The sequence below is a fragment of the Tinamus guttatus genome, unplaced genomic scaffold (genome assembly GCF_059628265.1).
Source record: "Tinamus guttatus ecotype Peru unplaced genomic scaffold, ASM5962826v1 Tinamus_guttatus_pri_ptg000215l, whole genome shotgun sequence".
Lineage (NCBI taxonomy): Eukaryota > Metazoa > Chordata > Aves > Tinamiformes > Tinamidae > Tinamus > Tinamus guttatus.
Window position 1 is genome coordinate 3,253,625 of NW_028288749.1, and position 17,677 is coordinate 3,271,301.

The window sequence follows — 17,677 nt, forward strand, 5'->3', positions numbered from 1 at the left end:
ACCCAGCGGGTGTGATGCATGTGAACGTGTCGTGTGGGGTTGTGGTGTGTCTGCTGTGCCCTTGCTGATGCCAGAGAGCAAAACTTAGACAACAGAACCTGAGACTGATTTGATATCTGCCTGTTAATGTGGGCAAATTTTGTGTTTAGGGAGCACCTTTCCTGCTCCTGGGCTTTTTAATCGCTCCAGCTGCATGATTTTTTAATAGATGATCTTTTAAGAGGATTACACGTTTCAGCAGCTCAAGTTATTTCAGAACATTGTCTGTCCTTGTGTAGGATGAAAAAAAAAAAATCCCCCAAAGCAGATGCCCCAGCTGAACGTTGCTGAAGTGGCCAGCAATAGCTGAGATGTTTCAGCTCATACAGAAGGGTAGGGAAAAGGCAACAGGAAAGAAGGGATGTTCTTCAAAGCCTGCTGGGCATGGCAACGTACTTTGTGGCAAAGTTTTCTCTGCTGCCTCTGCCTGTTTTCCTACCCTTATTTTTCAAGACAGTTAAAGAAAGTTGTGTTTTGGAATCCTTGTCATCTCACCTGAGTGAATCGCTTGCAAACAAACCTTTTAGAATAAGAAGACAGTTGTGCTGGGGTTGCACCATCTCTGGTTCCTCGTTTCCTAACTGTAGTGCAAGATGGTCCAAATGGGCACACCAGTGTGGTTCCCCTTTCTAGATGGAGATCCAGAAGAAACCCTTTTGCGAGACTTGCACTCAAAATCTCAAGGGGGTGCCATGCTGGTCGCTGCACAGCAATGTACTCAGGCCTTTGCTTTTCTTTTCTGTTTTATTTTCTTGCCGGGGAAGCAGCAGAGCCTTTGCGCAGTTGACTGAGGCCTGTTGCAAGTTTAAAGCTGGTGCAGAAGTTGAACGTACTGGGCCATTTTTCAGAGTTTCCCAAACAACAGCCTGGTTTTGAGAGATATGCTGCTTTTTTTCATTCCGCTCAAGAAGGAAAAGGAGAAGGTGAATGGGACATTGAACAAATGCATAGAAAGACACATTAGAGGGGAGGATCTTAGGGACTTGCCCTTCTACTTGTTCCCTCCATATCATGTGTGGAAGACTTAGCCTGGAATTCATTCGCCAACGGATGTACAGTGGCCAGAAAAGGGAAGGTCCTTTTCTTCTGCAAGATGTGTGGAGCGCAGACGCAGCCTGGCTCCTCTCGCCTGTTTCTCTGCAGGCAAAAGCGACTGCCAGGGAGCAGCGATGCCCGAGGTGGCAGCACTTAGCGCTGCGGCAGGCCTGAGGCAGGCAGGGACAGCCCGTGTGCAGGGACAGCCCATGTGCGGGGACAGCCCCTGTGCGGGGAGAGCTCACGCACGGGGACCGGCTGTGGCACCCGCCGCTGAGATGCCATGGGGACAGTCCCATGTGCTGGGACCGGCGCTGGCGCCTGCCGTCAAGGCACTACGGGACCCGCGCGCTGGGGAGCGCTCCGGGCAGAGCAGGGAGGGCCGGCCAAGGCCTCACGGAGCAGCGGCGCTGCAGAGAGCACGAAGCCCCGTTGCTATCGCGAGTGACGTCTCCGCTGTGTTAAATTACAGGTCATAAATGGGGATCAGATAATTCAAACAGGCAAGTAAACCCAATCAGTTCTCTAGCTGAGCAGTACCCAGCCCTGGCCCAGCACACTGACCTCCTACCCATTCCAGCTCCTCCTGCTCCCCAGGCCTAATTCCGGTGTGTGAGAAACCCCTGTGTTTAGGTGCTGATTTTCCTCAGAGTGAGACAGTGCCACTGCTCACCAAGCTCCTTCCTTAAAGATGGATTTCGCAGGTGTAGATTCCCAGCTGCTTGTGCTCAGGGATGCCAGAAAACAGCCATTTTTAACTCTTTATGAAAAGCGGCATGCTTTGGGAAGAAAATTGAATCGGAAAATATGTCTATGCATACAGATATATAGATATATTCCAGGGAAAATTTAGTCTAAGGAAACACATCTCTGCTGAGGCAGTAGTTATTTTGATTGGTGCATCTTTGGGGGTTTTTCCTCCCCCTTTTTTTTTCTTTTTTTCTCCTATATTTCAGCGTGGGAGGAGAGGCCAAGGCCTTAACTCCCGCCTTGTCCCTCTCGCTTGCACAGGCCACATCGGCAAGATCCTGGGGCAGGCTGGAGCCAGCCTTACTCTGCATTCCTCCTCCTCCTCTTTGCGCAGAGCTTGGTCCCTTCGGGGCTGGGATGCAGGCGGTGCTTAAGCTCTGCTTGGCTGTTGCACCCTGACATTTGCTCGCTGGCAGAGTCCACGAAGGAGAGCAAACACTGCTCGATCCCAGACGTGCTGCAGGGCTCGTGCTGGGATCCCAATCTCCTGGGGATGTGGCAGCACTTGCACCTCCTGAGCACCGTGTTTGAACTGTCCCTTGACATCTGGGCCTTCTGGACAGCGTTTTTCCCTTTTTTTATTTTTTTTGTTTCCCTCAAAAGGCTGCACTGAGAAGAGTCCCCGCGTGCAGCTTTTTTTCACCGAAGTACTGGAAAGTAAAGAATTTTTTTTTCCCCTCAATGACAAAAAAACCAATGAGATGGTGTCACTGAGAGTGCATTTCACCTGTTGCAATGCGTGGCTGCAATTTTTTTTATTTTGAGGGAAGATGAAACTTGCCAATTCCAACACCCTTTTTGGCTCGACCTGCCAGTGCTGCATCCCCCATGCAGGCAGTTTAGCTTTTAGTAGATGAGCTTTTGTTCCAGGGTGAGTTTTTAGCTCGTTCTGATAAATCTCGCATGGGTCCCTTAGCCGCCCGCACACCGGAGCACAGGTGGAGGCCGGCTCTTGGTGTCCCCTGCGAGCGTGCGCCGCGGGGCCGCCGAGCTGGAATGGGGCCAGGAGCAGCGTGCGGCGCCCCGTGTGTGTCCCCCGTCCCCGTCTCCCCGGAGCTCGAGCTTCTGCCTGCTGCTTCTGTGCTGCGCCTGCACCCTGCTGCCAACCGCAGGCCACCACGATCCGCTCCATTTTCCCGTTTTTTTGGCTTTTAATTTCAAGCATAGCGTGGTTTTATTCGAAGCGCGCTCCATGCGGCACACAGAGCCGATGGCCATTAGGCGTCACCCGCACTTCTGTCTGCTGAATGTAACTTGCCGTCACTTCTTGGTTTTGTTTGTTTGTTTTTTGGGGTATTTTTCTGCCTGTTTCTGTTTTTCTGACACATAAAAAAAACCCAAACAATTGGCTGTTGTTATTAACCCCCATCACCCTTCCCTTTCATGACAAAATACTGCATTTCCATCTGCCTCAGTTGGAGGTTGCTTGGATAAAACCCCTGGGACTCGGTCTGTTCCCTGACGTACCCCGACCTGCTGTCACCGTCCCCGGTGCAGAGGGGCTGGGGGCCCAGGCGGGAGCGCAAGGCCCGCGGTGCCGTTCCCCCACGGAAACAGAAAGAGGCAGATTCCCGGTGCTCCCGGGCGCTGCCTTCTGCTGTGGGGGGCTGACTCAGGGCGCTCTCGTTGCAGGAGAAGCGGATCGTGTCGCTGGACGCAGCCAACACGCGGCTCATGAGCGCCCTGACGCAGGTGAAGGAGCGCTACAGCGTGCAGGCCCGCAACGGCATCTCGCCCACCAACCCCACCAAGCTTTCCATCACGGAGAACGGTGAATTCAAGAACAGCAGCTGCTGAGCGGGCAGCCGGACGCCCCCACCGAAGAACATCCTGGCGGGGGCAGAACCCTCCAACAACCCCCTTTCCCCTCACAGGTTTACATAATGCTGCTAAAATGGAAAAGAGAGAACAACTTTGACAAGTGGGCCTTAATTCCCCACTCGAGGCCAGGAAAACTGGGCTCCCAAGAGCAAGTCCTTCCATATCACTGTGTAAATATCACTCTTGGGTCATGTACAGAAAATGCCCATGTAAAATACCAAAAGGAAGGGAATACTGTAGATTTTTTAATTATTGCTATTTTTATTATTTTCCTTCTCCTCTTGTTAAAAGCACTGCAGTCCTTGGAGGAGGAAGAGGGGAGTGTGAGTGCATGTGTGTTGTGGGTGAGAGAGCGCGATGAGAAGTGGGTTACTGTAGCTAGTAGCTGTATATACCTGGCTGGCTGATACACGTACATGAGTGGAGTGAAAATAGTAGTGAAATGAACTCTATGAAAAGACTCACCTGCTGGGTTTATTCCCCTCTTCCCTCATTCTTTAACTGAATGCAAACTCAATAGCAAACATTTTTAGCAAGATTGCATCTTGCTGGAACTTGTAGTTACTTTTGATAGGACTCCGGCCAAAAAAAAAAAAAAAAAAAATCAGTCTTTTTTGAACATTCTGGGTAAAAGCTTCTGCTTGGAGCAGCTTGTTTCCTTACATTTGCACAAAGTCAGGCTTCCCATCAAACAGAGAAAGGGAATCTGCAGTTTTCAAGGTAGGATTCTTTGGGGGCTTTTTATGCCACTTTCTGATACAGTTTAAATTTTATGTTTATGAAATTCTTTTTTTTTTTTTTCTTTTGCTATCCAATCCTCTCTTTATGCGCCATGCAGGAGCACCCTGAATTCATTCTCTGTACTCCATCAGGAACAAGCAGTTAATGCTCTGGAGAAAGGGCTAACCAAAGGGTCCCATACCCAACGCAGTATATTTCCGTATGAAAAATTCATGTCTTTTCAAGATGATCTCTTCATTTTGCCTCTGTACTGTTCAATTTCACTACTTCAGCCCCCAGGTTTGCCAGTCTGGTTCTGCTGAAAGATGCTTTCCACGCTTCCTGTTAAGCTTTTCCATTTTGACTGAAATTTGTCTTTCGTTGGACACTCCGAAGCATTCTTTGGTGTTCTGCCCTCACCGTTTTTTCCGAAGATGTTAGCCTAAACTGTTCATCTCCATTCCCTTGGGTTGTGCGGCCTGTTTAACAGGCCATACGTGAAGGTGCCTGTTCTTACAGAGCGAATTTCCTGTGGGAGATACCGACGGCCACATCCCGTAGCAGATGCACACAAAACACTGTCAATTCTCACGATTCCTTCCAGTGCCACAGACGGAGTCTGAGGTTTCTTAAAGCCCCAGCCTCTTGAGTCTTGTGGCTCTTTCATGTTGTGGGGTACGTTTCTGACTCCTTTTTCTTGCAGAATAATGGGAATGATTTGAACTCAGAAATTAAATCATTTCAACAGCAAACCGAAATTTGAATTACAAGAAAATAGTCCTAACAGCGAGTGTAATTGACCCTTCATAGCGGATATGGAAATGGGAGAAGTTGATGTCCTCAAACCCAGCCCCAGCCAAAGCCGCCTTGCTGTACGGTGTGTTCAGTGAAGCAGTTTGTGTGATGGATCCAGGGGTACCGGCATTTCAGGGAGGTCAGACTGGATGATACCCTTGTTTTTTCTGGCCTTATTTTCTGAATCTCTAAGATTTGCATTACGTTACATTAAAAATGTGGGAATTTCTAAGCTGATCTCATGACTTCTTGAAACCTGACTCGTGTTGCCTCGGACATGAAGGCTTGGCAATGCTGAGGGCCCGTAGTCAGTGTCTGTTGTCAAGTTTGTTGTTTGGCAATGAGTTAAACTCACTCCTGCAGGCAAAGTGAGCGCGTGGCAGAGCGCAGCGTGCCGCGTGTCCCACTTGGCCGTGAAAATCCTTTGGTTTCAGGGTCTCACGCGAGTCCGTTCCAGCAGCAGCCACGCAGAGACACCGAGGCCCGTCCCTGTGCCACGGGAGTCTCCGCGAGGCCTGGGCTGCGACGGGTGCCCCGAGCGGGCAGAGCCGCGTGCTGAGCAGGGCTCTGCGTGCGGCCCGGGCTGCTGTCCCGCAGCTCCGCGGGGCAGGCGGGACCCTCCCTGGCTCGTGCTCGTGTTCTGTACCCGAGTTTGTGCTGCCTTTGATGCACCCGGGGTTGTGCACTGCGTTTGCACGGTAGTGACTTGTTTTCAGGACTTTCCAAATGAAGTCTTCCAGCTTTGGGTCACTGCTGACCTTCGATATTTTCTTCCTCAAACTGTGCCTTTTGGTTCCTTCTCCTCTCCTCCTTCCTCCATGTGTCACAGCTGCAGCTGTACCTCAAGCATGGATTCATTTCTGCCTGGCGTGAGTAGCTCTTTCTTACAACAAACCCGGGCATCCCTTTCTGTTGATCGTTGTGCCCCTTGCCAGTGTGCGCAGCGCGAGGGCGTGCACGTTGGGCGGCTGCAACGCGACAGCGCGCAGCCGGGAGCAACCTTGGCCTCCAAGGTGCCACAGGTGTCATTCTGGCAGCAGAAGTCACACGTTAATTTGGGAAATGCTTTTTGCCAGAGTTCACTGTCATTCTGGTAATATGTTAAATTTAGCCCACTGGCTTAGCAATATGGGTAGGTGCTGAAGAGTCCCAGGAGTGCGCTTTGGTTTCTGCAAAGAAATGCAATAGGGGCAGCATTTCAGTCCTCTCCTTTTAGAGAGGAAGTCTTAGCTGCCCTCACAAGGCCTCTGTGTTTTGGTGAGCTCTGTAATGATGTATAATTCTGTGTAATGTCCTTTCTCCTGTGTATTTCTTAAGCTTGTAACCTGGGAAGAGTTGCTGATCTAAAAGTGTCTGACTGTCAGTACCACCCTCGCAACTTGTTGCTGCCCTGGTTGGTGTTGCTCTTACATGAATTTTTGTGCTGCAGCGCAAAGGGTGTTTGGCCGTGTGTGGAGGAGAAGCTGCCTGGAGGCCTGAGACGGGGTGAAGGTCGCAGATTGGCCACGTTGCAGGACCCAAAGCGATGAGCCGCAGTGCAACGCATCGCGCTCCCGAGCTCTGCAGGCAGCTGTCGCTCCCCATTCGTCACCCCACGGCTTCCCAGAGAAATTTTAGCTGCTTCAAGCCAACAATATGCAAAATTGTCAGGTTCTGTTTTGTCCAGTCTGATAAAATTCCAGTGGCACTAAACCACGTGGCAGCCAAAAGGTCTGTCTGCTTGGGAGCAGGAACCCTAGCAGGGCCTGATTGCATTTGCTTTCCGACTAACAGCCGGTGGGTTTGTGCCACAATGAAAGGAAACGTAAATAGCACAAAAATCTGGTCATGAACATTGTAGTCATTGGGGCTTGGCTCATACTTTCACCAAAAGCATCAGAATGTGCCTAATGTCCCTGCAAGCAACTACTGCTCTTGTTTGGGCACAGCCAAATTCTGGATCCATCTATTGAGTTGTATTTTGTGTTCTTTTAGTTGCTTGGATTGGGCTAGGCCTGTTTTACATGATTAATTCCGTATTTCATTGCTTACCTAAACCCACCAGCTTTTAACTTAATCTGAAAACTTGGCAATCCGAGTCAGACACTTTTACAGCAACGCACCGGGTGCATCAGCAATATTTGTCTGTCAGCGTAGCCACGTCCATGTGGTGCCTGTGTTCTGCAAACGCCCGTGCTCTGCAGAACACAGCACTGTGGCTGCGCCGCTGCCGCCCGGGGTCCCGCATGCGTCCAGCAAAGGGCTCGAACCCGCCGATGCCTTTAGACATTTCCTCCTCCCCGCGAGAGCGAGTGTGTCCTCACACAGCACCTACTGGGAATCCTACCTGTGAAAATAGATTTTCTGTCTCAAGGGCCTTAATAAGAGTGTCACCACACAGAACTGTTTTACAGTGATAGCTCTAAATAATTTATTTTTTATTTCAACAAAGAACACCTTAAAAAAGTAACAAACCTGTTTTTCAAGCTGTATTTTTATGCTAGTAGCACTGGACTGTTTGGTCTGTGAGATCCATCTCTGCATTTCATTGCCTGGGTTTGTTCTAAAGAAGATTTATTTTTGTTCTGTGAATAATTTTTGAAGGTTCTTGTATATGTACAGATACAGATACCTTTGAGGTCTTTTATGGATATTCCTACAAAGAATACAAATAAACTTTAACTTTAAACAGTTTAAACCTCTTGAACCTGTGCTGATTCAAAATGCTGTTCTGTGCCGTGAAGCTGGATTTTGTGTAGCTGCGGGTGGTGGGGGAGCACCAGGCGGCGCCTGTCAACGTTTCGGGTGACGGGCGAGGACCTGGATGGGGAGAGCCGCGGGGTGCAGGGCTGCAGCCCCAAGCGCTGCCTCTCTGCTACAGGAGCCGCCCGTTCCTGAAGCCTTCCACATTCCTGGGAATAGCTGGGATGTGGAGGCACAGGGCGACAATCCGTGGCGATGCGGAGAACTGCTCCCGGCTCTGACGCTCTGTACAAGACCGGGCCTTTTTTTCCTTTCTTTCCTTCTTTCATTTTTTTCCCGAAGCTGAAAGACTCCTTGGACTGAAATCCTATCTTAGGCAAGGGAATTTTGGTTGCTTCATTACTAGCAACTTCAGTGCTGAAAAAGGAACTACATTGCATTAATTAATGGGTTTGTTCCTGTCACCCTCGACAGGAGGGTGGTCAGCCCAGTTTTCTCGTGCAGCCAATTCTTGGCTTGCAGGGGTTTCTGCACCAACCCACAGCTGCAGTGTTTGAAGTCTGGACATGCAGAGGAATATTTGTTTTACAGGTTCACATAAAGTTCAGTATTCTAGATAATTCACACTTATCTGTTCATGAAATATTTTATATAAGAAGTGCAAAACCCTTTCTTGTTGAATGCAAAATCTGTGCCCAGTGGGATGTTTTGCTAAAATCTTGTTCTCCTTGTGCATGCTGAGCTTTTTTTTCTGTAGCTTTGAGGCCCTGCAGCAGCTGGTTGTTCCCGCGCACCCCGGCCCTGCCCCGTGTCCTGCGCTCGGCCCCTGCATGTCAGGCCTGGCTCTTGCTCGGCTGTGAGGTTTCGTGCCCAGGGCTGCTTCCCTGCGTGTTTGTGCAGGGCCCAGGGCAGCCACTGCCCGACGCGCCTGGGCCGCGCGGGCAGCGTCTCTGGTGGAGACGTGTCTGAATTCCCTCCCCTCTGTCCTGGACGTTTTCTCCGCACTCACCCACGAGAGTGGCCTGCCCTGCATGCCCGATCCTGAGCACTGGCCACAACGTGCAGGCTTGGAAAGGGGGCGAAAAGGCAGGAAGGGCGAGCGGTGGGCAGAGACAGGCACAGCTGGGGGAAGAGGGAAGCAACGGGAGCACAGAGTGAATGACGCGGAATGGAGACTGAGGGAGAGCGGGAGCGCTGGCTCAAGTGGCGCTTTGGACGGCACTAGGGAAATGCAGTTAAAACTGCAGAAAGTTGGGGCTTTGCACCAAGTGGCCGATGCTCAAGCGTGACCTCCTGCTGGGGCTGCTCAGGCCGTGTTACCGTGCACGTGCCCCTTGGTCCCGCTGCGCAGAGACCTGGGGGCCCAGTGCAGATTTCCCTTCATTTCTAGGCGTTCCGCACAGCATGTTCGCAGCTCGAGCGGCTGCTGCAGCCCGTGCTCACCCGCTCCATCAGAAGGTGCCTTGGGAGGAGCTCCCCTCCAGAAGCCCTTCTGCCGGAAGGGATGTAAAACCCCTAACGATTTCCTCTCGTGCCGGAATTGGTGCTGTCACTTTACTGAAGAGCCGCAGCTGCCTCAGTGCATTAGCAGGTGGAATGGCAATTTGCTTACACGGAGGTGCTGGTCTTCTGAGAAGAGAATCTTTGTGCTTACTAGAGCCCATCTCACGTTCCTGCCCTTCACCTTTCTCCCAGAGCCCCAGATTGCATGTCCTCGTGTCTCCAGAAGGTGGATCAAATTCTGACTTCTCACTGCGCAGAGGTAGATCAAATATCTTGTTGTAGGCATGAAACCCAGCTACCCCTTAGTCCTTCCTGCAGCAGGTAGGAGTACCTGGCCTTGCTCAGTACCTTGCTGCTTGCTGTTGGCCATCATCGTGCCACTGGAAACGCCATTTCTGCAAACCAGACCCCTCTTTTCAGTATATCCTTAGCCCAGCTAAATAACAAAATGGCTTTGGTTGAAATACAGGGACAAATTATTGCTAATTACTCATGGCTGTGGTGGGGCTGGCAAGGGCAGAGCCTAGGCACTCAGGATGCAGGTTCCTGTCACTCCCTGAATTTGTCCAGTTTTAACCTTACAATATGACCCTAAAGACAGTAGCATTCAACGCTGGGGAGAAAGGGGACCTTGAGAGACGAACAACGTCATGTTGGCAGCACACGTGAAGGATGAGGCATCAGGATAGAAACGGATGCAGCAGCACGATCTGTGCAGAAATGACTGGCATTTCTCGCTCCCTGCTGTCTAGGCTTTGTGCAGCAGGATGCAGAAGCAGAGAAAAGATGCAGATGGAGAGCATTTTACTTTATATTGATGACAGTCTCAGGATCAGGGATCCCTGGAAGATGCAGACGTGCTCTTTCAGATGTTTTTTCTCCACTACTGGGAAGCTGTGTAAATGGTGACTCCCCACTATGCTGGGACGTATAAGCAGTCTATAAGATTGCATTTAGAAAGCCATTCCTACAGCAACCAACACGACTAAAAGAGCCCATGGAATGGGCAGCCTCTCCTCTGGGCTTGAACCAAGAGCAAAGGGGCAGCCTCTCCATCCAACGTGCTGTGGTCTAACAGCTGCTAGGAAATTCTCCCGAAGCCTGGCCTGGGTTTTTCCATGCTGACTGTCCTCTAGAGAGTGACGTTAACATAATATCCCCTATGTTAATTTTCCCACCTGTATGCAAAGCATTTCCTGTAGTGGCTGGGGACAGAGGCAGTGTTCGCTCGGACTCCCGCGTTAGCTGCTGAAAGAGCAGCAGTGCCAGAGGAGTCTGTGAAGAGCGAGCATCAGTTAGCACAGAGATCAAAAATCCTGGATAAAAAAGAGCTATTTACTGCTATCGTACTGATAGTGGCTTTTCAAGTGCCATTAGAAAACTGCTAAAATTATCTCATTAGCTGCTAATCGCTGAGGCCCTGAAGGACATTGCAACATTCCTAAAAGAAGGCAAGTGACAGTTCCAGACCATTCTCCCAAGGTATGTGAATCTCCTGCCGCCCGGCCTGAGCAATGGAAAAACACGACGACCCGGAACCACCTGCAACGGGACTAGATGCTGGAAAGAAAGCAGGCACGAGGCTGCTCCCCCTGCGCCTGGAGTCAGCTTGCAAAGGTGTCCATGCAAGAATGCACTAACAACCGTGCTTTTCCAAGACTAAAGATCAGAAAGGAGAGAGAGGCCATTGGGAGCCATGGAGACTTGTGTTCCCAAGGAGCTTGGCGAGTCCCTAGTTCAAAAATACTCAGGCATCTGATTCTGGCTGGATTTAAGTACCCAGTGTATCTGAATATGGGGTTATTTTCAGTCTCTCAGTTGTAGAAACTGAAACTTGGTTAGAGGTTTCTTGGGCAGTTTTTGCTCTGGGCAGCACTTCTGCATTTACACCTTTCCCTGCAGTACCCCAGTTTTCCCAGCGGTTTCCAGATCCGTGGCTATGCTGACAGATTTATTCCTTCTAACAAGGACAGGTCTGTGGTATTTACCTCATGCTCCCCAACAGCATCGCCTTCTGGTCTGGAGAAAAGCTAACCTCGTCTTTTCCATATCCTGAACAAGAAAAATGGTTTTTGCTTCTGTTATGCTCATAATCACACTACTCAGCACAGAAATAAAAAGGCTGCTTGTCCCACAGGCTTAAGGGTATCAACAAACCAGCACTTGGGTGCTGATCCCATAAACAATGTGAGATGTAATTAAAAAGCTTGGATATTTATATTGACAACAAAGCTTTTAGACTTTCGGTAAGATACCTGCAGTTGTCTGTGGTCAGAGGCAGGATGAGCTTGGACATAAGGGACCATTCCTGTGGTCTCGGCAGGACGGCAGCTCCAAGGTGTTGGTCAACTGATGTCCATGGAGGAGTCCCACAGCACTGGATCTGCTTGGCTCACAGCTGGGCCCAGGCCTCTTCCTCATGGAAAAGGTCACCCAGCAGCTGGAGGAAGAACATTTGGTGAGCTGGGAATGCTGGAGCGGGAGCTTTCAACGTGACCATGGCCCTTCTGATTCTCATTAGCAGAGCGCCATGAGCAGGTTGCATGGACTTCATTTTGTTTTGCTCTATTAATACCATAACTGACCATTTGAGTATATATGGGCCCGCACTGGAGCGAGTCTGGAATTAATTTGATAAGTGAAGCACATGCAGACGTGACACCCGGACATGCTACACAAGTGCTTCAACCACTGCTCTGTTGTCAGGACAAACAAGTATGTTGAGTATCTTGGGGGCAGATACACTTGTGCAGATGCTATGAGTGTTATCAGCAAATTGCCTCAGGGATATATTTGCCATTCACTACATTTTGCATTGCTGTCAGTAAAATCCTCCTAAAAGCCTAAAAGCCTTCGACCATCCCTGCTGAATTACCCCCACCCTAACTTAGACCGCATCGAGATACGTTTCTGTGACATCCACATAGATTTCCCCTATCAATATCTATACCATCTCCCAAATAACGTACGACTGAAGCGCATTCTGGGCCACGTTCCACTAGTTGTTTCTCTTGTTGTCGGGTTTTTTTTTAACTCTTGGGTTCTTGCAGTAGTTGACCCGGACTTTAAACTAAGACCATTGATTGGAACAGTCTAGATATCGATGTGAAGAATTCATGTTAATATAGCGATAAATACAAGCTCTTCCTCCTTTGCTTCCAGAAAGCTTCCCTCCTTTTATAGTGTCTTAGGGCCTTCCCTCGGGAATTCAGGATGATTTTCAAGAACTGAGATATAGAAGAGATTATAGTATTTGCACCTGTAGCCTCTATATCCTCTATATCCTGTGTTTCTGAAGGTTTACCCTATTCTTCAGCCTGTTAGTTACCTTCCTGTGACATGTTTTCAACCCAGCAAACAAGTCAGGGACCAAGCACTGAAGCTGTAAGAAGAGCCACGTGTTTCTGCGAACAAGGAGTGGTAACAACTTTTGTTCAGAGACTTGGCCTTTTTCCACCTAAGGAATATGCAGGAGGTCTATCTACTGGAGCAGGGAAAGCTATTGCTTGAAACTGTGATCAGAAGATTAACACCAGAATGAAGACCAAGAAAGAAACTGTCTAATGCGGAGCACGTTGTGCCAAAGCATGAATTCAAATTCTGAGATCTTATTTAATGAGCTTCTTTTTTTGACCTCATAGGAATGGCACAAATGTCTGGGAAACAGGTGTGGGATCCACTTTCAAGCACAGGAGGATCAGAGTATCATACAAAATCAACTGAATGACCCTAAGGACTAGGATAAAAGGATATTGAGGTTTATGTAGGGGCAAATGGGAAGGAAATTGTACTGAAAGTAGAAATAGTAAGAACACTGTGACCATGTTTACATTTTATAATTAATAATTCACTGTGTAGAAACCTGTCACAGACTGCCTGCTGTCCTATCATCCAAATAGTCTGTTCTGGGAGCATCCATGCAAACCATATGGGAGGCACGGGGACAGTATGTCATTTACATTTCCCTTGTTGCCCAAATTTCTCCAATGTGCTCAGAATCATCTCAGAATCATTGAAATCCTGGAGAAAACGGGATGTGACCAGTCACACGGGCTGCCTTGTCTTCTCCCTGGAGACACAGCTGAGAGAGAGTCTTTTGTGTCACTTGAGACACCGTGTTGGAGGGTGCTGGTTGCCCTGGCAGTGCCACCTGCACCTTGCAGGAAGTGGTTCAACGTGGGCAGCAGCCTGTGAGGGCAGCTCGGTGTAAAACATCTGCAGGGCCAAAATCGGCACTGAGTTAAGGGAGTTAATCCGAGTGTGAAAATGTAAGTAGGAAACTGTTTTCCCAGTAGAAACCATCAGCCTTTGCTTCATGCGAAGCTACAAAGCGATGGGCTGCGCTTCAGGGCGGGTATGTTCCCTGCTCCTTCCCCTGACGCTCAGTTTGCCAGGAACTGAAAACCGGCCCAGAGACAGAACCTCTGCACGTGCCCGTGTGCTGCAAACGGCAGAGGGGAGACAGCCGGGCAGAGCTGCAGCCCTGCCCTGCCCCACACCTCCCGCTGCGAGCCCCTGGCTCAGAGCTTGTGCTCTGGCACACGTGTGCCCTCCGTTATCTGCGTTACCTGCCCACGTGGCGCTCCGATGTGTCCCCGCTCTCCTTGCACCGTGTGTTGCACCTTGGCCTTTCAGGTTCGTCTCCACTTGGGGGCAGGTGGAAAGCAGGAATTGCCGAAGGGGGTAGGAAAGCAGCAGCTCGAGGGCAGGCCCAGCCCGCGCTAGTTTTTTCCTTCTAGCAGGTGAGGAATCATTAGCACTGGCTGAATTACACGTGGGTGGAAGGGAATACTTCTTTTTCTGTATTTAAAAAAAACGGTTCACACAATAGGAGGAGATGGTGACCAGACATTAGGCTTTTTCAAAAGCACTAAGGATTTTGGAAGCTAATATTTGAATGAACTTGGCTTCCATGTGCTATGGGCCAGACTCACTAATTTCTAGCTCCCTCGCTAAATATCTCCCAGGTGTAGAAAGTGGGGGAGAAGAGCTCAGGTGAAGACTGCAGCAGTTCAGAACTTGTTCTCTGCTGCCAGCACCAGGATCTTTCAGTACAACTACTTCTGAAAATCACCTGAAACAGATCTGTCCCCCTTCTACCACTCTGCTAGATTTAATACTAGATTTGCACTACCTGAAATGCCACCTTTAACAAATACTGTTAAATACAAATACGTATTTATGTACTGAAGACATCACACTGAGACACCTGACTCCTTATCCTCAGGTCCCAGGATAGAGTGCAGATGCTGAACAGTGCTGAGTAAATCTAGCTTAATTTTGTCCAGATACTTGAAATAAGATGGTTTCACCATTATAACTGAAGATTTTTAAAGGGGACAGCACTGGGTTTAGGCTCTCCCAGCATCCAGCTCCTTGGGTTTCAGTAAGATCCACCCTCAAAGACGATGTTTAGGCAGCAGCAAGCAAGTCACCGTCACCTCTTCTGGCACAAACCTCCCATCAGGAGAAGCACTTCCACTGCCTAAAACTCCGCTTTTTATGCCTTGACCTGTATCCCAGTATCTTTCCACAAACATTACTTTCATTTACCTGCCACGTTCTTGCCCTGCAGACCAGTTTCATAGCATTTCTCCCCAACAGTGCAGCCTTCAAGTGCCTGTAGTAATTATGTTTGAAGGTTAATGTTTCGTGAAAATATCAAAGCATTTCTACCTATATCAGCTTCACTGCTGACTTTGGTAAAAGACGAGTTTTTGTTTGTTGTGGTCTAGCAGCAATCTGCTTGGCAACCTGCTGTTTGCTTTTATCCAGGGTTTAATCTACCTGATAGCACTGAAGAGAAATATGAACTGTGATTCCACTCATCTCTGGAGGAAGAGGAGCTCTAATTTTCCTTTTCCTCCTGGAAAACACTCCCGAGTATTAAAGGAATATGTGCGGACGTGCCATCAGGCCAGATTTGGCCAAAGATTTGAACTAAGGCCAGAAACAAGGGGCTGTGTTAGGCAGAGACAGAAAACACCCCGTCTTTTTCGCTTTGCTATATAGCATAGAAAGGAAAGACTGAAGAAACAACTGCTCTGGCTGCAAAGGGAATCCTTTTTCTTACAGATTTGCCTGCCATATCTCTTATAGCTTTTTTCCCTCCTTCCCTAACACAGTGGGCAAAAGCCCACCTTTCGTTAAAGAAAATTAAATTCCTGCATTGCAGAAATACTCTAAATTGACAGGAACCACTAGACAAAAATAGGGAAATGGGGATAGATTGAGGGGAAAGGGGCTGCATGTCACCAGAGCAGCTGCTCTCTGTGGGCCATGGGACACTCGACACATTTGATTGCAGGAATTTGTCTGGCATTTTTAATTTCTCCCATGGCTGATGGGCACCTGGTTACACCTGCAGGGAAGGGCTGACGGGGGCTGCTTCCGAAGATGCTGCCGCTCTCCACACTGTGCCGGAGCATACGGCAGGGGAGGAGGAGGCCGCCCAGCTCCCCCAGCAGCGTTCGTGCTGCCGCTTGCCCCGTCGCCCAGGTTCAGGTGGGTGCTGGACTCACGCCAGGCTCCTGGGTGTTGGACTCGGCAGGGCGGATGTTCAGGAGGTGCCGCACTGAGCAGCGCAGGGGAGGTACTTCTGAGCTCACTCCCCTGGCTGTCTTGCATGGTAAGTGTTGGAAATGGCAGACACTTGTCTAGCAAGAGGTTCCCCCCCCCGCCGCAGCGCGTGAGAGACGCTGTTGACAAGCAGTGAGTGTTGGCGAGCAGGGCTTCAGGTTTCAAACCACTTTGAATGCAATAGCTGCACGCGTCTGGCTGCCTGGGCAGGCAAGGTTCATTTCTTTGACTATCAGGTGTTATTTCCAAGTGCTCAGAGTCTCAGGCTTGCTTAGTCTTAGAGCTGTGTGTTAGCCATCTTCAAGGGGCCACCTTCTGAGGGATTTTTGAGGACAAAAGTGCTGAATTCAAGTTAGGGGACTTCCGCCTTGTCTCCGTGACAGCTCCCGGCAGTCAAAGCAATGCAGGGATGGGAGCAGCCAGAGCACGACCGTTTCTGGTAGGAAGACTTGTTGCACTCGCGCTGCACACCTGCCATTCAGCTGATGTTAGTACCCATGACCCCCTGAGGCTGCGCAAACCGGCTCCTTCCCCTTCTCCTGTGAGTACTCCCCTTGCTCAACACGTTGCACACAGCGGGATCGCGTGTTCCACCACCTCGACCTGGGCATGTCACTGCTGAGATGAAAAATGAAATCGTTACTACAAACCCTGTGAAGTATGAACTAGGTTTTGTGACTTTTGTTTCGTGCTACTCACATATTGTTTTAATACTTTAATTGATGAATATGATATACAGAATCTGATAGCTAGAAGTATCACAGCACTTCTGTGATGGAAGAATGTTATGAAAATGAAAATAAATGTGAGAATCCGTAAGGAGGTGAGAGATAAAGAGTGCAAGAGAATAAGGTAAAAAAGACTTGGAAGCTTTTGAGACTGGGAAAAAAAAAAGTTTTGCTTGCACGTAGCACACATTGGTTTAAAATTTATTTCAGACTGCGTATTTAGCCAAAAATTATCCCCTGTGTTTAATTATCTCAAAACCCATGGACAAATGCAACAGGCTTGACAATTTGAAATGTAAACATAACCACAACAATACTTAGGTGGTGCAATAGGCAGGTAGAACATGAGACACGTTTCAAAAGGGTAAGAAAGAACAGCCAGGGCAGGGAGGGACAGCAGGCAGAGGTGCAAGAAACCGAATCCAGGTTTTCAGCGTGTTAGAGGTACACATGGAACTTGAGGTCACCGGATCCAGAACCTCCTTCCAGCAGAGTCACAAACTCACATTCTGATGACACCCAAAAAGCAAAACGCAGTTAGCTGACGGTGCCACAAGTTTATGCCCTAGAGCCTGAGACTTGATGCACAGCTGAGACCTAACAAGGGCAGGTACTGTGAACTATTTAATTACTGGCCAACTAACAATGGTGGAGCTGGTTTTAAAAAACTCCAAGTTCCTGTCAGTCAAGCCATAAAGTCCTTTTGTGCTTGAAAATGTTCAAAATAGGCAATACCAAAGAGGATGGTGATGGCTAATGTTGAGCATCTCAGGGTAATGATTAACACCAGCTTTTGAAGGCCCGGTCTAATAAGGAAAGATAGTTTAGCCCAGTCTGCAAGCAGAACTCTTTAACACATCAGTTTTAAAAAAAATAACTGTTGTAGATCTGCTTGGTGTTAGGGCCCCAGCAACGACCCTACAGCCTAGCAGACAGAGGGCCGAGCAGTGGTTTGAAAAATTTTAATTACCACTGGGTGGAGCTAAAGCCCTTTTTGCTTAAACTGAGTCTTTCCTAACTTCCTG

At 49.1% G+C, this 17,677-nt stretch overlaps 1 protein-coding gene across 1 annotated transcript in view; it reads left to right on the forward strand.

Annotated features, from left to right (window-relative positions):
* Positions 1-3,657, forward strand: part of RASAL2 (RAS protein activator like 2) — a 119,254-nt gene extending 115,597 nt beyond the window's left edge. The window contains exon 18 of the mRNA XM_088524890.1: positions 3,457-3,657. Within this exon, the coding sequence (XP_088381016.1) occupies positions 3,457-3,621 (165 nt within the window). The 3' untranslated portion in view covers positions 3,622-3,657. The remainder of the gene's footprint in view (positions 1-3,456) is intronic.
* The last annotated feature ends 14,020 nt before the right edge of the window (positions 3,658-17,677 follow it).